This window comes from Clytia hemisphaerica, unplaced genomic scaffold, assembly GCF_902728285.1.
Source record: "Clytia hemisphaerica strain Z4C2 unplaced genomic scaffold, Clytia hemisphaerica genome assembly, whole genome shotgun sequence".
Taxonomy (NCBI): Eukaryota; Metazoa; Cnidaria; class Hydrozoa; order Leptothecata; family Clytiidae; genus Clytia; species Clytia hemisphaerica.
Window position 1 is genome coordinate 484,993 of NW_027103829.1, and position 24,158 is coordinate 509,150.

Sequence of the window (24,158 nt, forward strand, 5' to 3'; positions counted from 1 at the left end):
TAGGAATGAAAATAAAAGGATAATGATAATTGAATAGACCTTTTCGCCTTTGCGTCCACCATATTGAATTGTATGCAAAAATACAGGAACGAAAATGCCGTGGTTGGATTTAGTTGGAATGTATGCAAAACATATGCAAGTTTACACAAAGATTAAAAAGACAACAAAGCATCTTATAAATAAATATTATAATCATTAGAACAATAAAAGATGGAATTTCTTAATCCAAAAGGAAATATTTACAGAACAACAAAAGCCTTTTAGGAATTTGTTCTTAAAGACATTGCATATTCTGTTTTCAAGCCATTAAGAAATTCCACGAAGACGGAGTACACACATCAAACTTTCAAAACACGCAAACTGAAAGCAGTAATTATGACGTCACACTTTATCAATGTTTTGATTTGATCATTTGGCGGCTCTATTCCCAGGAGAATAATTTGCCGTCAGCCGAATAAGGATTGTTTTTTACCTTCGCGGGTGATTTTTCAGTTTGAGATTCTGTCTAATGTTATGGTCTTTTGAAGTGCTTGTTCTAAGAGAAGAGTGAATATAATTGTTTTTAGTTTTGAAGAGAAGCAAATTTAATCTTTCTTCTACAAGATTACACTTTAATATAATGCCAATTATGCATGTAAGTTTTTATTTAATACTTTCTTTTTGCATATGTTTTGCATACTTTCTAAGGGAATTTCACCACGGCAATTCGGCAACCATAATTTTTGCATACAATTCAATATGGCGGACGTAAAGGAGAAAAGGTCTATACTATCCATTGATGACCCGCAGCACTATCGTAATGACAGATTGAATTTTTCACCCGCGCAGGATTTGCGGAGCGTTCTCGGCTCAATCCTCGGAACGCGCTAAAAATGGTAGACTGAGCTGTGATAGATCATTTCGATGGAAGTTGTTGGAATGTTTACAAGGCTCTTGACAGAAAATTGTTTGTTTTAAATTGTCAATGATGACAGTGCGGTTATTAATTTTGTTAGATCTGACAAACAGTTACATCAAAATGCCTCGAAAATGTCAATATGAAAATTGCGTAATCAGAGAACGTATGTCTCGCTCATTATAAAAAGGCCGAGACAAACTTTCAATAATTGGATTGTAACATTGAGTTAAGTCTCTTTTGTTAAGTCACCAGGGGGTAAATAAAACAGACCTTGATACATTTATTGTTCATTTCAACTTGACGATTCGTTTAAAACTCAGCCTCCTAAATATTTGGGGTAGGTAAAATATGTACAAAGAAATTTATACTTTTCCAACCCGGCCAATCTTTAAAAAAGAAGCGAACAATAAAATGTAATTACCCTTTCCAAATAAACCTCTTCGGTGGCGAGCGTAGTCTACTCTGACGTAATTGTAAAATTTATGTGATGGGAGTTTGACATAGTAATGTAATGTTGTTTGGATTATGAAGTTCTCTGGAATTCCGATTGCATTTATTCAGGTTGATTTTCTATGACTTCTAATGGTACTTTTTCTAACGAGTTTGATTACTCTGTTCTCACACTTATGTCTTTTTTTTTTCGCGTCCTTTTCCGTGATTACTTTTATTTATATTTTTAAAGACAGGTAAGAAGGCATATTGATGTAACTGACAAATTGATGTTTGTAAGTGCACTTTATAGTTTTGATCCCCATTGACGAATCATATTCTGGTTTTCATGTTATTAGATGTTGTTTTAGGGGCGACGTCCATATTCAATCTTGCCACACGTAACGGGAAAAGACCGTTAGTTTTCAAACATACCTACCCACCACCTTAACGGTCTTCATGATTTGACCAAAATTTTACCGAAGCTTTCATTCCCGCTAAAATCAAAACAAACGGCCCGCTACAAAGGACGTTACAAAGGTCGCCATTTTCAGAGGTTTACAACGGCCAAATTCCATCACAATTTTTGAACGGCCTTTGTTTTTAAAACTCCCAAAGCAAGAATTTTATACTCTGAAACCACCCCTAAATTGCTCAGGGAAAGGATTTTGGATAGCATGCTAAAGGAAAAAGCGAAGAAGTGAGCGCTACGATAAGCGATTTTTGATTTTTTCCTTGGAATTTTTAGTGGAGTTTCATTTTGGTCATCAATGCCACAGCTAACTCTCAACATTCCGATATACCTACCCACTAACGGTCTTTTCCCGTTACGCGTGGCGACTTTGAATATGGACGTCGCCCCTTAGAGCTTTAGGTCTACAGTCAGTGGAGGCTATGCATAGCCCTCAAATGAAAGACCTGGCTGGTCATTAAAATACAACTACGCAGCTCTACTCTACTATTTTTGTTTTGATTTAATTTTGTATTTTAATGACCAGCCAGGTCTTTCATTTGAGGGCTATGCATGTTGGCCTCTCCACTGATGCAAGTTACCGAATCTCACAGTATATTGCGGATATCTTGCTCCTGAATACAGGAAGTACTCCGGGAATGTCCTTACTATACATTCATTTCCATGGAAGAGAGTTTCAGGCCTCGGCCAGAGCTGAAAAAATTGCAATGAAAAACAACCAGAAAGAGTCCAAGATTGCCCCTTTATCCCTAGAGAAAAAAACACCCAGATTACAATGGCTCATGGTTACTTGCAATTCTTTCAAAGACCAATTTAAAATCAAGCATGAAGAAAATGGGGAAATGGCCTGACATGGAGCCCCCTTTTCGCTTTCCTTTCAAAAAAAATTTTGAATCCCTGTGTCGAAATCGCCTCCTCCCAAAAAAATCAATATCATTCATCCCTTAGCCTTAAGACTTGAGCTGGCATAAGCAGATTAGATAACATACTAGAAATTGAATAAATAACGATTATACGAAGTAGGACCAGTACCAGTTTGAGTTGGGAAGTTGAGTGGACTTGACTGGTTGACAGGTTCGGTTGATTTTTTCCCTCCTTTTTTCTCCTCCATTTTTGTTGGTTTGTTTTGATTCGTAGAAAGCTACGTCTTTTTGGCGCGAATTCACATGCATCCTGGGTAATTTATGCAGGACTTTCGGCCAATCAGCGCGTTCTCACCGCGCGGTCGCGCGAATGGATATTAATCTTTTTCTGCTGACACAGCGAAAATTGCATGGGGTCAAATCAAAATGGCGGATCCAGATGCGGACACCGAAGAAGAATATGAAAACAGCCCTGATTATTATTCCATACTAAACGTTCGTAAAGATGTAAGTATATTTTCACGGGAGATTAGTGATTCTGAATTTTATTCCAATATTTCCACGCCATTTGTTAGCAACTCCAGAAGATTTTTCAAGTTTTAATTTTTTTTTCAAAATCTATCCTATCTTATAGAGCTTTGAAAAAGAAAGAAAATGAGGGGTCATAGGCCTCCAGAGGATAAGTGGTTGTAAAGATATTCAAATTTTAGTGTCAAAATTTTGACTAAAAATGTCAAAAAAAGGTTAGGAAAATAGCTTGGAAAAATTCGAAAAATGTGTCAAAAAAGAAAAAAAAGAAATTTTCCAGTCATGCTTCTTAAATTTTGCATATCTCTTTTTCTAGTGTAGCTAGAGACCTCAAATTTGTAGGGAGAATTCTTTGATGGTGTTAAAATATTATTATATAAAAATATTTGTAAAATATTTAGTATATTTATCAAAATAACGAAAGATATATCTTTTTTGGTTGGCAAACGATATCATCCACCAGGATGCATCCTCTCTTATTTTCCCCCTATTTTCTACTTTCCTATCTTCTATCCTGATTTTCTGACTTTCTCTAGTGTTTCTAACTGTTTTCTAAGTATTTTTGTGAAATTTGACCGTACCGGTGAAAGTGGTCTCCGACCCCGGCTCGAACCACCAAATGCAAGCAACCTTCGTTTACAAGCCCGATACCTAACCGCTTGCGCCAACGAGACACGGCAGAAAGCTGTCATTCACAAATACTTATAGCGTGTAATTTACAGACCTTTATTAAGAAAGCTCCCAACCCTACCGGTGCCCCTACAAGGATCCCTACGGGATCTTAAGTTAGATCAAAGGGTACGGATGCCCCTAAGAAGGCCTTCGGCCTTATATTGTGACTCTCGGGCTCCAACCCTAACCCTAACTGATAATAACCGAACCCCCGTCTAGGTCCGCAGATTGAAAAATTTCACTTGCATCCTGGTGGATGATATTGTCTGCTAACCATCTTTTTTGGAAAAAAGAAGACATTGCATTGTTTTATTTTTGTTTTTGAAGAAAATAGCTTGGAAAAGGTTGAAATGAGTCAAAAAAGGTGGTAGGACCCATTTTCAAGGGGCCTCTGGAAATGGAGGAACAAACACTTATGAGCAGAGAATAAGTTTTTTCTGAAAGTAGAAACCCCAAATGAAAAAGAAAATCCATTTCGGCAGAAATAAAAACTTTTTTTTGGGACATTCCCATGCTAAAGAAGCAAAAAAGTTAAAAAAACTACATGAAAATGAAAGAACAAGAATTAGCGAATGCGATTTTTGAATTCCTCACCCTTTTTCTGATAAACATACAAAGTTTCAGCCTCCAATTACTTTTTCCTCCATTTCCAGACACATTTATTCTTCGAAAGTTGCAAATTTCTTTTCTCCCGTCGGCAAACAATTTTCAAAATGTTGCAAAACGTTCGGCATTTTACCAATTTGCCGTCTAGCCCGTGTCCACAGTGTTATATACCGCTGGAAAGCTAAGATCACGGGCTTTCTTTTAGTAAAAACCGGAACGCTTTAGCATACATAGAAGAAAAGTTAGAAGGGTTCAAAGTTCACGGAAAAATGAAACATTTGGTTTGACGTCAACGATAGTTGCGTGACTTCTGGAGTCGCTACATTTGTGGGAGAGAGACTGTTCTTCTAACGTTTCCAGACCTTTAAAAAAGAACGACAAAAGCCTCTCTAAACCCTAGCCAACCCTAACTTACTTTCAAAGATAGCAACTCCAGAAGATTTTTCAAATTTTATTTTTTTTTTCAAAATCTATCCTATCTTGTAGAGCTTTGAAAAAGAAAGAAAATGAGGGGTCATAGAGGCCTCCAGAAGATAAGTGGTTGTAAAGATATTCAAATTTTAGTGTCAAAAATTTGACTAAAATGTCAAAAAAAAGGTTAGGAAAATAGCTTGGAAAAATACACCTTTCCCGTAATTCAAATTTTTCAGAAATGGCCCGGGAAAATGTGCGCTCCACCGTTGTGTATAAAATTGTTTGGGAGGTAAAAAACGCGTTTTTGCCTGCGAGGGGTTAGGGAAAGTGGGATTTGAGCCTCTAACTTTTGAAAGCGACCTTCTTTTGGCAAAATATTTTCAGGGTGGTATAATATCATGAATAGATTGAACATACTAAAATTTGAGGGGATTTTGTTCGACAGAACTTAAGAAAAGCTCTAAAAACCAACTTTCCCTAAGGGAACGCAGGCAAAAACTGGTTTGTTTACCTCCAGAGACCAAACGTTGGAGAGCATCAAAATAATGCGCGCGCATTAGTTTTACGAATTACGGGAAAGGTGTATTCGAAAAATGTGTCAAAAAAGAAAAAAAAGAAATTTTCCAGTCATGCTTCTTAAATTTTGCATATCTCTTTTTCTAGTGTAGCTAGAGACCTCAAATTTGGAGGGAGAATTTCTTTGATGGTGTTAAAATATTATTATATAAAAATATTTGTAAAATATTTAGTATATTTATCAAAATAACGAAAGATATATCTTTTTTTGAAAAAAGAAGACATTGCATTGTTTTATTTTTGTTTTTGAAGAAAATGGCTTGGAAAAGGTTGAAATGAGTCAAAAAAGGTGGTAGGACCCATTTTCAAGGGGCCTCTGGAAATGGAGGAACAAAAACTTTAAAGAATAAGTTTTTCTGAAAGGAGAAACCCCAAATAAAAAGAAAATCCATTTCGGCAGAAATATAAACTTTTTTTTGGGACATTCCCATGCAAAAGAAGCAAAAAAGTGAAAAAAACTACATGAAAATGAAAGAACTAAAATTAGCGAATGTGATTTTTGAATTCCTCACCCTTTTTCTGATAAACATACAAAGTTTCAGCCTTCAAATACATTTTCCTCCGTTTCCAGACACATTTTTTCTACGATAGTTGCAAATTTCTTTTCTCCCGTCGGCAAACAATTTACAAAATGTTGCAAAACGTTCGGCATTTTACCAATTTGCCGTCTAGCCCGTGTCCACTGTGTTATATACCGCTGGAAAGCTAAGATCATGGGCTTTCATTTAGTAAAAACCGGAACGCTTTAGCATACATAGAAAAAAAGTTCCAAGGGTTCAAAGTTCACGGAAAAATGAAACATTTGGTTTGACGTCAACGAAAGTTGCATGACTTCTGGAGTCGCTATCAAAGAACGACATATTTCGCCATCCACAATCCCGACCAAAAGTGACTATATCACCCCTACGGATTCATTCATCTTTGTTTGTCACTGGAATTAACCACATATCGATTCTTCCCACGACTAACACGTCAAGGGGCCTTCGATGACATGGACAATCGACAATCCTTTATTTTAATGGCTTCAGAGGTCGTAAGGGGTCTTCGACAAAAAACGTTCAAATTCTTATCGGCATTGGGCCAATAAGCTTCAGACCCCCTCCCCCCTAACCTGATAACAGCTGTTCATAATTTTCTTACGTGCACGGTAAACCTCTGCTGAAGGCACTTGAAAATTATACATCTGAGGAAAATAGTCCTCCCGCGGAAAGTTTTACAACAAGATTCTTGTTGTGCTCCAGAAAGTCAAAAACTAATACGGCGCCCTATTCATAAACACAATCACGTAACTTTGTTGTCATCCCCAGTCCTTTTAGACGAACGCGGTCCTTACGATTTCGAGATTGCATATTCGTCAGATTGTATGTTTTCATCCATCCCTTTAGAGCTACAGCGTGGTGGGCAGAAAACAACCACAATCTGATCTCAGGTTACTCCCCCCTTGCTCTTATTGGCCAAAGTTTTTCAAAACCAACTTTTTACATCTTCGAAAATACAATCCTCTCCAATCATGTCTGCCATCGCGTTGAACTCGCCTTCCCACCCATCATTGAATTTTTGTCTATTTGCACCAACTTTGAGTCTGTTCATACCCGCATTGATACTGTTAATCAAAACGAAAGTTAAAAAGACGCGATGAAGTCACAACATTTTAAAAGAAACGACAGCAGGCTGGCCGATGAAAAAAGAGTTTTTTTATCAAAGCTAATTCAAAACTGTACTTTTAGTTGTGAATTTGTTAGCGACTCCAGAAGTCATGCAACTTTCGTTGACGTCAAACCAAATGTTTCATTTTTCCGTGAACTTTGAACCCTTGGAACTTTTTTTCTATGTATGCTAAAGTGTTCCGGTTTTTACTAAATGAAAGCCCGTGATCTTAGCTTTCCAGCGGTATATAACACTGTGGACACGGGCTAGACAGCAAATTGGTAAAATGCCGAACGTTTTGCAACATTTTGAAAATTGTTTGCCGACGGGAGAAAAAAAATTTGCAACTATCGAAGAAAAAATGTGTCTGGAAACGGAGGAAAATGTATTTGGAGGCTGAAACTTTGTATGTTTATCAGAAAAAGGGTGAGGAATTCAAAAATCACAATCGCTAATTCTAGTTCCTTCATTTTCATGTAGTTTTTTTAACTTTTTTGCTTCTTTAGCATGGGAATGTCCCAAAAAAAAGTTTATATTTCTGCCGAAATGGATTTTCTTTTCATTTGGGGTTTCTCCTTTCAGAAAAACTTATTCTTTACTCATAAGTTTTTGTTCCTCCATTTCCAGAGGCCCCTTGAAAATGGGTCCTACCACCTTTTTTGACTCATTTCAGTTAGGAACATATGGCGAGTTCCTGTACGCGACCGCTATCTAAAAAATCATAACAACACTCATTAAAAAATGACGTTCGTGTCTTTTCACACTTTTTTTAGCCTAGACGATGTAGCAAACATAGTAAATATAACTGTGCCTTTAATTGGCTGAAGTTTTTTTTTGCGTCTGAAATTTTTTTTCAAACTTTCAACAATGATTGACCAAACTGTTACAATGAAAATTATCCAGCGCATTTTTTATCTTCTTATCTTCTTATCTTCTTAATATTCAATTAAGCACTCAAAGTTTACTGAATTTAAGCACATAAGATATTCTTATAATTATTGATATTCACTAAAACACTGTTCGTTGTGCGCTGCGGTGGAGTGTATGACGTAACTCGCGCGGTAACTAACTCGCTTTATGTTGGAAGATCATATGTGACCCTCCAAACGATTTGGAGTACATTAAAAACGAGACCGGTCTTGGTGCGGTCGTGCTCGTGCCGCTTTCCGACTGGTTAATTGTGCGAGTAAAAGTTGAAAAAAGCGGCCAGAAGACCGCACAGTACCGTATGGTCCGTGCGTACAAAACGCCGACTAAAGCGGACGATGGTGCGGTCCTCGTCGACTAAAGCGGACGATGGTGCAGTCCCCGCCGTTTGTATGTATGCTGTATGCTGTTTGTTATGATTTCTCGTTTGCTGTCAAACGTTTCGAACGGCAAAATGTCCGCACCATGACCGCACTGAATACCGCACTTATTCAAATGGTGCTCTTTAGTGACCGATCGAGTGCGTTTGAATGGATTTTTAGAAAAGATTTTTGGATGATTTCTGGCTGATACAAAGGTATAATTTTACCGCACGGTAAATCGTTTCGCCGCTTTTTTGCCGCACATATTATCGATCTGTCCGCACCAAGACCGGTCTCATTTTTAATGTACTCCAAATCGCTTGGGGGGTCACATATTGGGCGTTTTGGCGTTACCACCCTCGAAGCTAGCGGGCGCCCCTGTCTTTCCGCAACTCTTTCCACCATTTTAGATGGCCATAACAATAGATCCAAAAGGGCGCCATAATCTTGGAAGATAATTTGTTTTGGTCTCCAGCTTTGGGAAGTAGCAATGTTTTTTGTTGTTTTTGATGGAAAATAGTAAGAAACTTAAGTTTACAAGTGGCGTTTAGTTTTTGCTGGCTTATCGAATGGCAGGATCCTAGATGGTTTCCCTAACTGCATTTCAACCTTTTCCAAGCTATTTTCTTCAAAAACAAAAATAAAACAATGCAATGTCTGCTTTTTTCAAAAAAAGATATATCTTTCGTTATTTTGATATAAAATATACACCATCAAAGAATTCTCCCTCCAAATTTGAGGTCTCTAGCTACACTAGAAAAAGAGATATATATGCAAAATTTAAGAAGCATGACTGGAAAATTTCTTTTTTTTCTTTTTTTTCTTTTTTGACACATTTTTTGAATTTTTCCAAGCTATTTTCCTAACCTTTTTTTTGACATTTTAGTCAAATTTTTGACACTAAAATTTGAATATCTTTACAACCACTTATCTTCTGGAGGCCTCTATGACCCCTCATTTTCTTTCTTTTTCAAAGCTCTACAAGATAGGATAGATTTTGAAGAAAAAAAATAAAATTTGAAAAATCTTCTGGAGTTGCTAAATTTGTGCGCAAAGGTGAAAGCTAGTGAAATTGTATGCTTTCAGTGGAGATTGTGGACAAAATCAGAGAGAAATTGGCTGAAAAGATTTTCGTCCCAATACCTGTTTTTTTATTGGGCTGATAAAAAGTTTTTTGTCAATGATCCCTGAGGGGGAAGGGGGTCAACGTTTATGCCGTCAAAAATAGTTAAAAAAGAAGGAAAATCTCACTTGCAATAGAAGCTCCTCGCAGTCTGGCAGTGTCCCAAACAGTATAGACCTTACCGGGGGGGGGGGTAAAAAACTTTAATCTGTCAATCATATTATCAAGCGAAAAGATGTGAAGCGATTTTAGCTTTACAATAGTGCCGCGGATCATCAGTGAATAGTATTCAATTGCCATTATTCCTTTATTTTTATTCCTCAAATCAAATGACTTTGGAAGTTCGGTGTAATGGTGGTGGAATGGCCGTCCCATGTTGCGTAAGATAGTCCCAAGTTGGAGCAGTTGACGGTACAAAATAGAAAAGATTCTTTCTATTGTTCTTGCTCGATTGCCTCTAGGATAAGTTTTGTAGGAATGAGGCTATCGAGACATAATGTGACGAATTTGCGGGAAAAAAAAATGTAACATGTCTCCCGCAGTCTGTATGTGAACCCTTGTTGACAGACTTTCTGAACTTTGGAAACCCAGGCAAACACACATAATCAACTTACCATAAAAACTCTTTCACAAGCTCTTAAGACTTTCAAAACTACTAAAAACCACATCAAAACATCAGGCACATGTATTTTAGCTGGGAGACCCGTCTACTCTGTTTGTGTGGTTTCGAAATGTAACATTTAGTTAAAACGAATAATAATAATAATATAGAAACAACAGAGTAGCCGGGTATTTTTGTAGATGCCAAATCTGGTTGCAGAATTCTATTGGCTGTTAAACCAAATCTGATTGGCTAACTTTATCAACGGCTTTCTTGGCACGAAATCCAAACCAAATGTAAACAAATTCAAACTGGGTCAAAAATACCATACTCTCAATGAGTAGCTTCTGATGGGATTTTTGCTTATGTGGTGTAAGTTTGAACAGAGAGTATGGATCTCCAGACTACATGTATTTAGACATCCAGCTAACAACCATTTTGTTTCTAAATGAATCTATGTTTTCATTTTCATTTGTTTTCCTTTTTTCTGCAGAGTCAGCTTTTTCCATAAAAAAAGGAAAGTTTCCCTGCAGACGAGTTACCTGCGCCAAGCGTTAAAAAAAAGCAGCAAAAATATCATAAACTAGACTGTGAACAAAGTTTAACGCTTGAATTCCTAGGCTATCATCATTGCTGATGGCAGTAGAGTAGGTTGGTAGACCATATCATCCATCAGGATGCAAGTGAAATTTTTCAATCTGTAGACCTAGACAGGCAGGCTAGCTCTAAAGCTCTAAAACAGCATCTAATAACATGAAAAAAAGAATATGATTCTTCAATGGGAATCAAAACTATAAAGTGCATTTACAAAGATCAATTTGTTAGATCTAACAAAATTAATAATAGCACTGTCATCATTGACAATAAAACAAAGGATTTTCTGTCAAGAGTCTTGTAAACATTCCAACAACTTCCATCGAAATGATCTGTTGCAGCTAGGTCTGCCATTTTTAGCGCGGTCTGAGGATTGAGCAGAGAATGCTCGCAGAACGCCTGCAAGAAAAACTTTAATCTGCCAATTATCTTCTCAAGCGAAGAGTATGCCAAGCGATTCTAGCTTTACGATAGTGCCGCGGATCATCAGTGGATAGTATTCAATTATCATTATCCCTTTATTTTCATTTTTAGAACTTTTGCAAAAAAAGGAAAAATAGAAAAGTTGTATTTTTTACTGCTCTATTCACATACTGAATTTAACCCTATTAGCCCCAGGGGGGGGGTAGAATCTACCACGCTGGAGTTCTTTTGATTATATCTCAAAGAAAAATTTTTTAAACGACTTGAAACTTTCTGACTTTTAATAAAATCTTATTAGGAGTACTTGTGCAAAATCTTAGGGTCATAGGTTGTCCAGATCAGGTTTTATGACTTTATTATGAAACATGAATTAAAACCCAGCTAAAATCAATTAAAACTCAAAATTTTAAAGTGCTGATAACTTCTAAATTATTCATTCAATCATTTTCAAATTTTGACACGTGATAGGCATTGATGATACAAATTTAAAAAATATAAAGAAAATTTTTGAAAATGATGACGTCATCATTTATGACGTCATCAAATTTTGAAAATTTTACTCTTCTTCAGCATAGATTTTAAGAAAAACCCTTCATGGATATTGCAAAACCGGCAATTATGTTAAAGAACAGTCTTTTACCTTTCAGAATCTTCAAACAGAATTGAAATATCTTTATTGGTTCAACTGTAATAGACATTTTTGTAAACCATATATTTGGACTTTTTTCCGAAAGGTGGAAAATTTGTGATGACGTCATCAGTTTTTGCATGACGTCATCAAAATTTTTTTTCTTCCTGGAAAATTGTATCATGATGGAGAACATCTGTACCAAATTTCATGGCCATAGCTCTTCTAGATCGAAAATAATCGAGGGTGGTAGATTCTACCCCCCCTGGGGATACAAAAGTCAAAAAAGCTTGGGGCTAATAGGGTTAAAAGATCTTGTGGCATTTTTTTGCAAAATTAAAAAAACTGATTTTTGTCCCGCTTTTGCGGGACTTTAGCTTAAGTGCTTGCGTGCAACATAGGGTACAAAGTCCAAATATACGTTTCCAGTAATTTTTGTATGAAGAGTTAGGTCTATACTTCAGGGGGTTGTGTCAGATTTTCAGATAGTACAATTTTAAAGTTTCCAAGGATTCTATCATCAATATTCGTTTTCCAGCCCCTTCTATACTCCAGCAGAGAAAGGTTTTTGCAGCAATTGCGAGAAGTTTTCCAATAAGGCGGCAATCACAAATATCTTTGTTTCGCGTCGCCCGACCGAATCTTGAAAATTAAGTAGAATTGAGTCGGTAAGTCGGTAAATTTGTCGGACTTTTTCTGTCGATAATGTTTCCTTTCTTCAAAAATTTTATTAATGCTGATTTTTTTAGAGCGATTTCTAGCGCATTCACAGCATTTTGACTTTGTTTATCATTGCATACAGTGTTCAAAGGTCATAATTTAAAACCAGCCATAAAACACGGTTGATTTGGCTGCTGGCTGGCTGGCAGTTTCCTTCAAGAATACACTCCAAAAAAGGACCGACCGTACTCACTTTTTAGACCCAACGATGACGCAAAATGAAGATATTTATTCAACATGCCGGACACACCTACATTGACTGTTACAGATCTTTTATGTTTCACCTATTATATTTTGTATATTCTATTTTGTTAGTGGTTTTGCCTTTATACCCTGATTGGGTCTTATGTGGATAAATTTTGTCATCTATGACAATCTTGAAAATTTGATTATTACAAGGTAAAATTCTTTTGCACAAACTAATTTCTTTTGAATGGTATTTTATGAATTAAAAAAAATTCTTTAAATGACAAGATTTAAAAAATGATAAAACACACTGATTGCTCAAATTTTTGTCTGGGTATCCCTGGGGGTATCCCTTTTTGCTTTTTTAGATCCTCATGGTACTAAAAAGATTTTTATGTTATTTGGGTATATTACCACGTCACTAAACATAATGTCTGAGATTTTAGTATCGACCCCCTGCCTGTTTATGTCAGATTCAAATTCACCAACCATTTCACTTGAGGGCTGTGGATGAAAAACTTAAAAAAACAACATTTACAAATTTCAAGAAATTTTACATATCTTAGATTGTCAACACCTATCACTAGTGAAAATCTTTAGGGGCCCAACTAACAAATAGGAAAATGATTGGAAAGCTTTATCTGGAAATGAAAGGAGTTAATAAAAGATATTATTTTGGGCCTATACGTTATAAAATGTTCTCTTTTATTTTAGGCCACTGAAGGAGAAATTAAGAATGCTTATCGTAGAATGTGTGTTATGTATCACCCAGACAAGCACAGTGATCAAAAACACAAAGAAGTAAGAAATTTATTAATATTACTCTGCATGCATAATTTCTTTTGAGTGAAGTTTTTTAATTTTCTAAGTAATTAAGCAAGCTCAGATTAAAAATTTCTCTGATGTGATGGCAAACATGCAAATTCTGTTAAAAGCATCCCTAACAGAGGCATTAGCATTTTTATGACATACTCCCATGAGACAGGTTTATAGGTCTCCTCAGAATTTGGTATACTTTGCCATACTTTCACATGGCTCAATAAGCTTTTTGTGAAAACAGGTGAAAGTGTATATTATTAAATATTTTTGGAACAATCTTCATAATCATTGTGCATTTATACCAAACCCCATTACTCGAACTTTCCGAACAACATTTTTACTCAAACTTACTCGAACAAGTAGAGTTCAAGTAATCTGCCAAACTTATTTAACTTATTAAAAAGTTCAAGTAATGTTCCAGTAAGTTCGATTAAGTTTGGAAATTGAAAATCTGCAAATTCTAGTTCAACCATGGCATATCATCTCATGAAATGATATAGGTAAATATTCTTTTTTCCTCCTACATAGAAGGAAATTTGGTCAAATTTTTTCCAGTAAGGCTCATAAAGTCTTTTCTTAAATCAAGCTTCTCGAACACTTCTTCAATGGAACTTCTCAAACTAATGTAATGGAAACTAATGGAACTTCAAATTCCTCACAAATTTTTGAAAATTTCCATTTACTCAAACTTTACTTGTTCGAGTAAGTTTAATAATTGTCAATTGTTTTTAGATAGCAGAAGGGAACTTTTCAAGAATCCATAAAGCATATGAAGGTACGGTTTTACATTTAAATTTTGAGTTCTTGACTTATACAAACACTTTTTACTAAATGTATCTACTTGCAATATGCAAATGTACACAACCCCTTGGGGTTGGAACTTTTAATAGTCATAACAATCTCATATTGACATCCCATAATGATTTGGTTCTTGAATTATTTCGATTTATTTTTAGTATTATCCACTCCTGAAACAAGGACAATTTATGATTTGTATGGTCAAAAGGGTCTTGATGCTGGATGGGAGGTATAGTTTTTTGTAACACTGTGAAGTATATGTTTAAATTTTCGATAAATTTAATTTTTGAAAAAGAAACAATAAACTCACCGGATTCATGAGCTGAGGAATCAATCGCTCCATCTCCGAGATACAAAGCTTGCATCATTGAATTCATCAGTGTCTTCTGTTAGGCCCCCTAGCCATGACAGACTATGGAAGCGGGGCACCTCCCATGAGGTATCCTACCAACATGGTTGACTTGCATTCTCAACAGTTTCTTTGATCTGTTCGACTATTTTCTTTACTTCAGTACATTCAGTACAATTAACTACTCTTTTGACTTAAACTTTGATATTTTAAACAGGTTGTGGAAAGAAAGAGAACTGCTCACGAGGTTTGTGACCTTTATTTACCATCTTTCCTGGTCCTGCCTGCCTTTACAAAGAGACTATTTGGATTACCTGGAGAGGGATTTCTCCAATTCAATCAATGAGGCGGTTCCAGGTTGGTCAAAAGTACATTGTGATTGGATAGATAACTTTTCTGCTAAATACTTATTCTGTCTCCCTACATCATAGATCAGAGAAGAATATGAACGATTACAGAAAGATGCAGAGGAGAGGCGTATTCAACAAAAAACAAACCCAAAGGTGAATATAAAGTTTTTATTGTTGTTTGTTGTTGTTGTTCTCGGATTTTTTTTTTTTTTTTTTTTTTTTTGTAGCATAGTATTTGCAATGATAAAAAGATCTAAAAATAGTACAACGTAATTTTGCTTAATATTGATGATAAAGTAAAAATCTTTCCTAAACTAAAAAACATTCGCAGGAGTAAAAAGAAGACATTGCTGTCTTTTCACCTAACCCCTTGAAGCGAAGTTTGTTTATTTACAGACTAAGTAGTGAAAAAAAGTATAAATGTAATATAGTTTATATAATAATAAAGAGAGAAAGAAGTATAAGATAAAATTATTAACAAAGAGACATTTCGAGGTTTTTACGATAGTATTAAAAATATTTCTCAATGTCAAGATTCATTATATATTTTTTAGTTGATTTATTGAAACATAATTCAGATTTTTCTGTGCAGGATTTTTTGAGTTCTTTGCTAAGAACATTATTCCACATGAATGGACCCCGGTATTTGATTGCAAACCTTTTTACGGCTAATTTCGCGTCCTGCATTTTAAAAGCATTCTTTGAATATCTTGTTTGATATTTGTGTGATATTGTCGGGAATTGGGTTAAAAACGCTTTTGGACAAGTCTTGGTTTTGACACTACCCATAAAAGAAATTGTTTGCAAGATATTTAATTGATAAATATTAAGTGCGCCCAATTCTTTGAAACGATGACTAATCGGAGCAAATTTGTTTACACCAAACATAATGCGCAATGCATGTTTTTGTTTACTATAGAGTTTTTTAAGACTACTTTTAAAAGTACTACCCCATATTATGTTGCAATAGTTAAGGTAGCTATGAATAAAAGCAAAGTATAGTTTTTTTAAGGAATCTATGTCTAGTACCTGTTTAGCTTTATATAAGATACCTATATTTTTAGAGACTTTATTTTCAATGCTTGATATATGTTTATTCCAGTTTAGAGACTCATTGATCCTCTATATCATATAAAAGGAAAATTTTTTTCAGAGATACAAGCTAAGATACAATATGATGTGTTTTTGCAAATGTGTCAAAGAAAAAATTTGTTGTTGTTTGTGATTTGGGTGTTTCAGCAGAAGAGATCACATTAACCCATTGAATGCCATCAATCTGTTAACTTCATATTTCCAAATATTTTTTATTATTTCAAATATGCTTAATTGTCCCAACCAAGAAAAATTCCAATCTCGTGGCTACTAGGGCCATCCTTACCAGTAGGGCTGAAAATTTTGAGGCGTCTCATATAATGCCAATGGCACTAGAAGTTCCTATCCTGCATTTTTAGCTCATTTTAGAGTTCATCTCCTTCATTTTCACAAAATATTTTGTTGATCTTGGATAAGCTTAACCATCGGTTCTACAGTTTTAAAAGTTCTTCAGTCTTCTAAGTATATGAAGAGTCTCTTTTGTTTCAAAATTCTGAATAATTAACCAAAATTTCATTAATTTTCAACTGTAGGGCTCTTTCACAATGCAAATCAACGCAACAGATTTATTCAGTAAAGAAGAATCAGATGATCCTTACTACCAAGATGAAGAAAGGTAAACATCCTAAAGTCACTAAAATTTGGCCTGATTTATTTTTTGTCTTTTTATTTTTTGATTTCCTGTTGTTTCCTTCAAGGATTTCAGGGATCACTTGATTCCCTTCTGCCTCATGTAGGTCAATTTATTTCCCTTTACTTTTGTTCTTCTCTTCTTCAAAATCTCCAGCCTCCTCCCTCAATCCCACTGGAGAAAGTGGGCAGTGTAAAAGACATGACAGACAATTCAGTCAATACATATCATTTTATCATTTTTTTAGTTGAATTTTATTTTAGTTTTAATGTTTTTCAACACCACTGTAATTTCACTCAAACTCCTCTTTTAGTTTGTTACCAAATATTGAGATCCGTGGAATGAGTGTCAATCAATCTATTGAGGTAACAGGTTGCATCCGTTTTGCATGCACAACGTCTTGAAAACTAAGAGTCTACTAGGAGTCTAAAGTCTTTCTTGGTTAGTCTCCTGTTGGTCAAGTTAGAGTGCCGCTGGTGAGATCAATTTTGGAATTGGAGAACTTAGTTGTGATTTTTTGACTTTAGAAATCTCACCTGGGTTTTAAACTTTTCATGTATGTTCATTGACCTTCATGGATCGTATACATATTTGAGGGGACTCTTTACAATCAAAGGCTACATGTTTTCATGTAAAATTTGTATAAGAATTTAGGTGAGGATTATATATATTATCCACCACATTGTTTTTTCAGGCTCCCCTAACAACGAAAAATACAGCCATCATCACTGGCACCATGAGTCATAGCAACGGAAATGGTGTTGGAAGTGTCAATGTTGCTATGCGGCGATTAATTTCACATAAAACATGGGCTGAGGTGATTAAAAAACTATGTTCATGAACTCCCTCATTTTCGTTTCCAAATCCATTTCAGATAATCTGGCAGTGAGATTTTGAATGCAGCGGTATGATGGACAAGTTAGTTATTTTCGAGAGTGATGTTTTAGAATGAAATATTCTCAAAAGACTAGCAAAGAAAAAAAGTAAACTTTATTCGTCATATCGTCGAATTGAAATATAATCTGAATCCTCTATTCCTTAACTTTTATAACATTTTATTCTCAGGGTGAGGTTGGAGTTGGTAATGGACCCACCTTTCGATGCAAGGCATTCAGAAATCTTGGTAAAAAGATGTTTGGAACAGTGTCTATCAATTCAAACTTACAACAACACAAATTATCGGCAGGGCTTCAAGCCAGTAAGTTCTTTTTTATTTTTCTTTTTCAGCTCTCAAATTTTAAGAAAAACCTATTTTTGACAATTTTCGACAATTTTCGTGTCTCCTTTTTGGCTGGTATCTTAGCTTTGCTTGAGCTAGAATCTTAGATTCTCTGTCTGGCTGCCTGTCTGTCATGTGAGTATATCTCAAATACAATGAAGCTTCTTGTTATTCTTAGCATCATTAAAGTATTGGCCCGATGAAATATCTTTCGATACCTTAAATACTTTGAGACATTTTTTAACAACAAATCGGGTGAAAAAGAGGTCGATTTTTACATTTTTGTCGTCCACGCGAAATTAACCAACTTTGAGGTAGAATTTCTAAACTGACGTACTCTAAGTGTACGTTCTTTCTTAATGGTAACATTCTTGCATTATATAACTAATATCCTGCATAAGATAACGCATTGGCTTTTTCTGGGCGATAGACAGTTGGAAGGAAATAATTTTTTATCACTTTTTGATGAAAGCTTCTAGCAGTTCCCATCGCTTTTTATTGCACGATATCACCATAAAATAAGAACGTTTTCATATTCATCGCATATACGTTTTTGGATATTTTTGAAACTTTCTAGTTAAAGATCAGTTCAATTTTATCCGAAAATGGATATTTTTGGTAGCTCAAATACTTTTAAATGGTGTTACAGTTAATATGATCTGGATTTTCACCCAAAATTCCTTGTCCTTCCCTTTCGTTTGATATACCATCATAAACCTTTTAAATTTTAATATCTTGTACAAGCTGCTGTTTCTGATTTGCCCTTCTAGACCCATTTAGTGAAAACTTAGGCTAGATACCAAGGGCCCAATGTTAATGGAAATCTCAAACTCATTTGGGCCAAAACCAATTATAGCTGATAAGCTTTCGGAAAACTAAATAGCAGACTTAAAGCGAGTATGGCTGATTTCTGTACTGAACGGCGGTCATTTGAGGTTAATTTCAGTTTATGACCAAAAGAGGAGGAAAATCGCCACTTCTACATAGAATAACTACTGACCAATTGGGCGATATAGTTAAACAACTGATGACCGGTTATTTTAAGCAATAAGCTATCGTCTAAGTAATCGATCAGGCTAGGCAACCGACAATCGGCTAATTTGAACATATTCCCGACTGACTTCTTCCTCAGAAACTTCTCTCTTTGTGTCGCATTGAATATCTGTATTTTGTTGTTAATAATTTATAGTGGTAGCACGACAGTTAACACCGAACACGATGGGTTATTTGTCATGGTCTGCTGGCTCGCCTTCATATATGACTTCAACCATTGCAAGAAATACGGAAAATTACAGTATGATGGCACAACTGCAGGTCAGTCATTCATTCACTTTCGTTATCTTAACCTTTCTTCTATTCGTGTCCATCAAATCATTTAAAAACGTTAAAACGTTTAAAAGTAGAACCTTGACAAAATTTACCCCTTTGAAAATTTGAGGTTTCTTTCTCATCAATTTTCCTTTGGAATGCACTTCGATCACGCGCCTGTAAACGTTCTAGGAGGGAATAGTTTGATAACAGCACTTTTGAACATAGATTTTTTGGGTCTTGATTTATATGGGTTGTGATCATGCGGTTAGTCTTGCAATATAAGTCCGAGCATTCATCAAGCCAAAATATCCCAAATAAAATAACAAATTTTATTCTTTTGGTTTGCTTGGGATTGAATTCTCTCGGACTGGCTCTTATTTATGATCATCTGCAAATTAAACTCAAAACAACAACACGCAACAAATAAAGAATGAAATAAGACGTTTTTGTTGCTTTCTCTCTAACTTTAGCTCGGGAAACCGCATTCGCTCGCCATGATGACATATACACATAAATTTGGACCCGACACCAAAACGAAAGTGGCTCTAAAGTATGTTGCAATCATTTTCGCTTGATTATTTAGAAAATTTCCGAATCTCTGATAATATTTCTCTCAAATATTGCTGGATAATTAATCTCAGAACCGATCATACATTTTACCTACGCTCTGTTCTAAAACGATGCGGTAAATGTGATAATCTGACATGCGTGTTCTACGCACAGTAAACAGGATAATCTCGGAGAATAACAAAGTCAATAGTTTAACGGAGAATACTCGATAATGTGTATCTTTTATATCTGGCTTCTTTATCGCCCTAATAAATTTTAATAAGTTTTATAATTTTGTTGTTTTTGTTTTAGGTTTGGTGTGATGGGGTTAGTGTTCGATTATGGTTGCGAACATAAAATTACGTCATTTAGTCGTCTTGGTGCTTTCATGAGCGTCGGACAAATCACCGGTGTTACTCTCAAAATAAAGTATGTGAAGCAGACTTTTTAATAACTTTTTAACAACGAATAGAATACACAAAACACTTAGGATAATTTCGAATCTATTGAATTGTAGACTGTTATAGAAGAAATGGTGTTATTGTGAATGAGTGACATGTATCAAAGTATCACACCAACGAACGAGTTTTGGTCAACGAGATATTTTTTAATGCGATGTACAACGTCAGGGATATTAAGTACTGATACGGACATCGCTTGTATCGTTATGGGCATAAATTTAGTAAGGTGTAGAAAGCTAAAACTGAAAAAGAGAATTACTTAAATGTTTTGCTATCTTTAGATTACACCGTCACACACAAACATTCAACTTCCCAATCATGTTAGCGGAGACGTTTTCACCTACAGCAGTTTTTTATGGAACGATAGCACCTGTACTAGTCTTCTTCACCGTAAAAGCACTCCTCATCGCCCCCATGTTGAAAGAACAAAGAGAACAGTAAGTTACCTGAAGAATAAACTACCATTGACTCTCTCTCTCTAATTCGACCATTGGACCAGAAATGTTCTTCGAATTAGAGAAACATCGAATTACAGAGGAAAATTTTAATTACTTTCCAGTTGAGGGATCAATATGCGTTTGTGCGTGCGTTTGCGCATTTTTGATGATTTTCTGCTATTTTTCCGAAATTCTGGCTTGAATGCTTTTCGCATGACTTTTACAAATCTTGTATCTAGCCAAAAAAAATGGAATGAGGTTTTTCGATCAAGTATTTGAATTGGTATCTTCCTAATTGTTTAATCTAGATGTCTCGCTCTGAAACAAAATGAAACCATTTTATATGTTAGAAGTGACGTATAAATTGAATTTAACCAATAGAATGGCTTCTTTTCGTATCAGAGCGAAACGGTAGCATATGTTAGCTTGGAAATTAACCGATCAACCTTTTTTTGAATCTGATCAAAATGTTTTCTTTCACGTTTCAACAGGAAGATCAAGGAAACGCGGGAGAAGAATGCAAAACTGATCGCCGAAAAACGAAAAGAAGCAGAAGCTATTGTAAGAAATGAAAAAAGCCTAAAACTCTCTCGATTCACTATTATGCTCTGTGGAAAGGAAAATCTACTAAATGTTTTTATGTAAGAAACCAGCGTCTTTAAAGTCTATTCCAAGAAAAAGTAGTCCGTTCATTGATGTAACCTTGAAGAAACTTCTGAAAATTTGATAATGAAGAATGAATAGACTTTACTAGGCTAGACTTAAAAAATTCTTGGTCAATAGTTTAACGGAGTACGTTGTAAATCATTTGATATTGTATCTATCTCGTTGTTTTTCAGATACAAGTGATGTTACCTCAATACCAAAGATCTGTGGATACTGAACAAGAAAAACACGGTAAGAAATCACACGCAAAAAGCTGTATTGTACAAAATTTACGAATTTAGGTCTGATAAGGTCTAGAAAATAATCATTGTTGTATGCGTCAAAAATTTCTTTTAATTTGTGCTCTGTTTCTTTTACCAATTTCCACGCTCTGATTTTTCTTGTATATAAATTTCCTATCTACAACTCTACTAATCTACAAGTCTATCTTCTAAGGTCACCTCCTAAAATTAACTCTACAATCCTTCCAAAAACTGTCCTAATCACAAGCATATGTGAACACATATCATGGCAAAATTCGTATAATCAGTATAACGTTGCTGCTTCGCATGGCATATAATAAAAATAAATAAATTGTTTTACTAATGTTGGTTATATAGGTCTCGTTATTTTGGAAGCTTGGTATGGTCGCTTTGTCCCAGACTCTAATAGGTATGTTTTCGTTGAAATTTTGAACGGTTCTTATGATGTTGGGATGATTGGAATTTCCTTCCATTCTTCCTGAATGCAGCAGGCACGACGCAACGGGTACGGCAGGTACGGTGGCCGCTGTACCAGATTTTCACAAAAAAACCGAAATTTTCCTCTTCGTCGGTTAAATCGCTATAAAATCGCCTAAATTTCTACATTCGTCGTACCAGATATAAAAAACTTACGTTGTTCCTGATGCAGTGAGCTGTTATATTCGTTTATTCCTTCAAGCTTACTTCGAAATAGCTAAAAAACTGTTTTTATGACACTTTCTGATTTGATTTTGATTAAAGCTTCAAAGTTTCATCTTTAATTTCATTAATCTTTAGAATGACAGACAAGAGTCTATTAGGAGTTTTCGATGTGACGGTACCTGTGCAATGCCTGGTTAAAGATTCCAAACTTCTCGCAACAGATGCCACCAAGGTATAAACAAACGAAACAAATTCAATCCGAGCTCGTACAAAAAAATCGGTCTGGGAGCTTATAGTTTATTTTTCCGTGTTTTAGCTTATTTTCGATTATATGTTTGAATGATAAACCAATCCTCAAGAAAAGTATTTGGTAACTTAAACAAAGCCTTGAAGGGGCTATTTCTGTTAAAAAGTGAAGATGGTATGTTCTGAAGATAGAGACATTTTTGCATTGAAGAGATTACACCGCTTCACAAAATAATAGCTGGAGCTACGGGATTTGTTATAAATTGTTGCATTCTCAAAATAAAACGTCTGATGTCCCTTTCAGTCTTTCTTTTGGTGACAGAAATTATCTCGATCAAGTTTCATTTTTCATTGTTTTAGTCACAACTATCAGGATTTTACGACCCGTGCATTGGCGAGGATAAAGTGTTGAAAATCAAATACGAATTTCGTGATGCGTTACATGAAGTCACGTATAAAGACGACGAAGCTGTAAGGATACCAAAACAATGTAAGACTGCAATTCTTATTTTTAAATATTTCAATCTTGATTGAATTAATAAAGTACTAGAATGGGTAGCTGGGGTAATCAAATTATTCTGTTTAAGAATTAGCGAATGAGCCGCTGTTAAAAAAGAACTAAAGTCTATTCACGATAAGTGTGCACTCTTTTTTCTTTTGCCTATAACCTTTGAAGGAATTCTTCAATCTTTATAAATTTGGTATCATTGGAAAGATATTAGTGAGTGGAACAATTGGAAAGAAAAGAATCTTTAAAAAAATTCTAAAAATGAAGATGAAAATGAAGAAGAAAAAAATGAAGATCTTGTAGAAAAGTGCTATAACTTTCGTTTTCACTGGGGAGATTCTTCGATATTAGGAGGTCATCACTGTGAAAAAGTTTTATCAAAATATTTATTCAATATAAAGTTATGATACAAAGTTTATAAGTTATTGACCCCAAAAAACAGCAGAAAACAGCAAAAAACAGCGTTTTTAGACGCCAACCAGCTTGTAACTTTGTTTAATATCTTTTGACGAAATGATTATTTTTGAGAAATCTTTTCACAGTGATGACGTTCGATGATCAAGTATTCACTTCAGTGAAAATGATAGTTATAACACTTTTCTACAATATCTTCATTTTTTTCTTCTTCCTTTTCATCTTCATTTTTAGAATTTTTTTAAAGATTTTTTTCTTTCAAATTGTTCCACTCACTAATATCTTTCCAATGATACCAAATTTATAAAGATTAAAGAATTCCTTCAAAAGTTATAGGCAAAAGAAAAAAGAGTGCACACTTATCGTGAACAGACTTTAGAAAAGATTTTGTCCCAGGTGGTAAATTTTCAATAGGAACATTAAGTCATTGCTTTTACTTTACTTTTTAGCACATCGTATTTCGAGCAAAATCACTTGAACTATCATGAGGAAGATAATGAAAACAAAGAATTGAGGATGTATCTTGAATGTTTACATTCGTATGAGTGAACGACTGAAGTCTGGTGATGTCAACTCTACACACATATTTTCCTCGAATTAGATTGATAGCGAAAGAAAGAAAATTAGTATATTTTTCTGATATTTATATAGCTCTATGTGTTTTTATGCGAATATTATGTAGGATATAACTTTCGATTGGTTCAGTTTTGGAACTTTTTTTACAAATTTTTCGTCGTGAAAGTGGAGTGTTTGAA

General features: G+C 35.0%; 1 protein-coding gene across 1 annotated transcript; it reads left to right on the forward strand.

Annotated features, from left to right (window-relative positions):
- Positions 1–3,050: 3,050 nt before the first annotated feature.
- On the forward strand, positions 3,051–23,920 carry LOC136806792 (dnaJ homolog subfamily C member 11-like). The gene is made up of 20 exons (XM_067063370.1): positions 3,051–3,169; positions 13,384–13,470; positions 14,221–14,263; positions 14,445–14,515; positions 14,853–14,882; positions 15,067–15,138; positions 16,611–16,693; positions 17,022–17,073; positions 17,403–17,525; positions 17,774–17,906; positions 19,117–19,241; positions 19,709–19,788; positions 20,100–20,216; positions 20,530–20,685; positions 21,177–21,246; positions 21,525–21,582; positions 21,951–22,002; positions 22,371–22,467; positions 22,842–22,971; positions 23,853–23,920. Exons 1-20 carry the CDS (start codon positions 3,089–3,091, stop codon positions 23,879–23,881), a joined length of 1,689 nt encoding a protein of 562 aa, XP_066919471.1. The 5' UTR covers positions 3,051–3,088; the 3' UTR covers positions 23,882–23,920.
- The last annotated feature ends 238 nt before the right edge of the window (positions 23,921–24,158 follow it).

Bases quoted from the DNA above. Each gene is read 5' to 3' on its own strand.
- LOC136806792 (XM_067063370.1), top strand. From the start codon at position 3,089: ATGGCGGATCCAGATGCGGACACCGAAGAAGAATATGAAAACAGCCCT. The intron at 14,516-14,852 runs GTATAGTTTTTT...TATTTTAAACAG, and splicing joins GTCTTGATGCTGGATGGGAG to GTTGTGGAAAGAAAGAGAAC. The intron at 20,217-20,529 runs GTATGTGAAGCA...TGCTATCTTTAG, and splicing joins GGTGTTACTCTCAAAATAAA to ATTACACCGTCACACACAAA.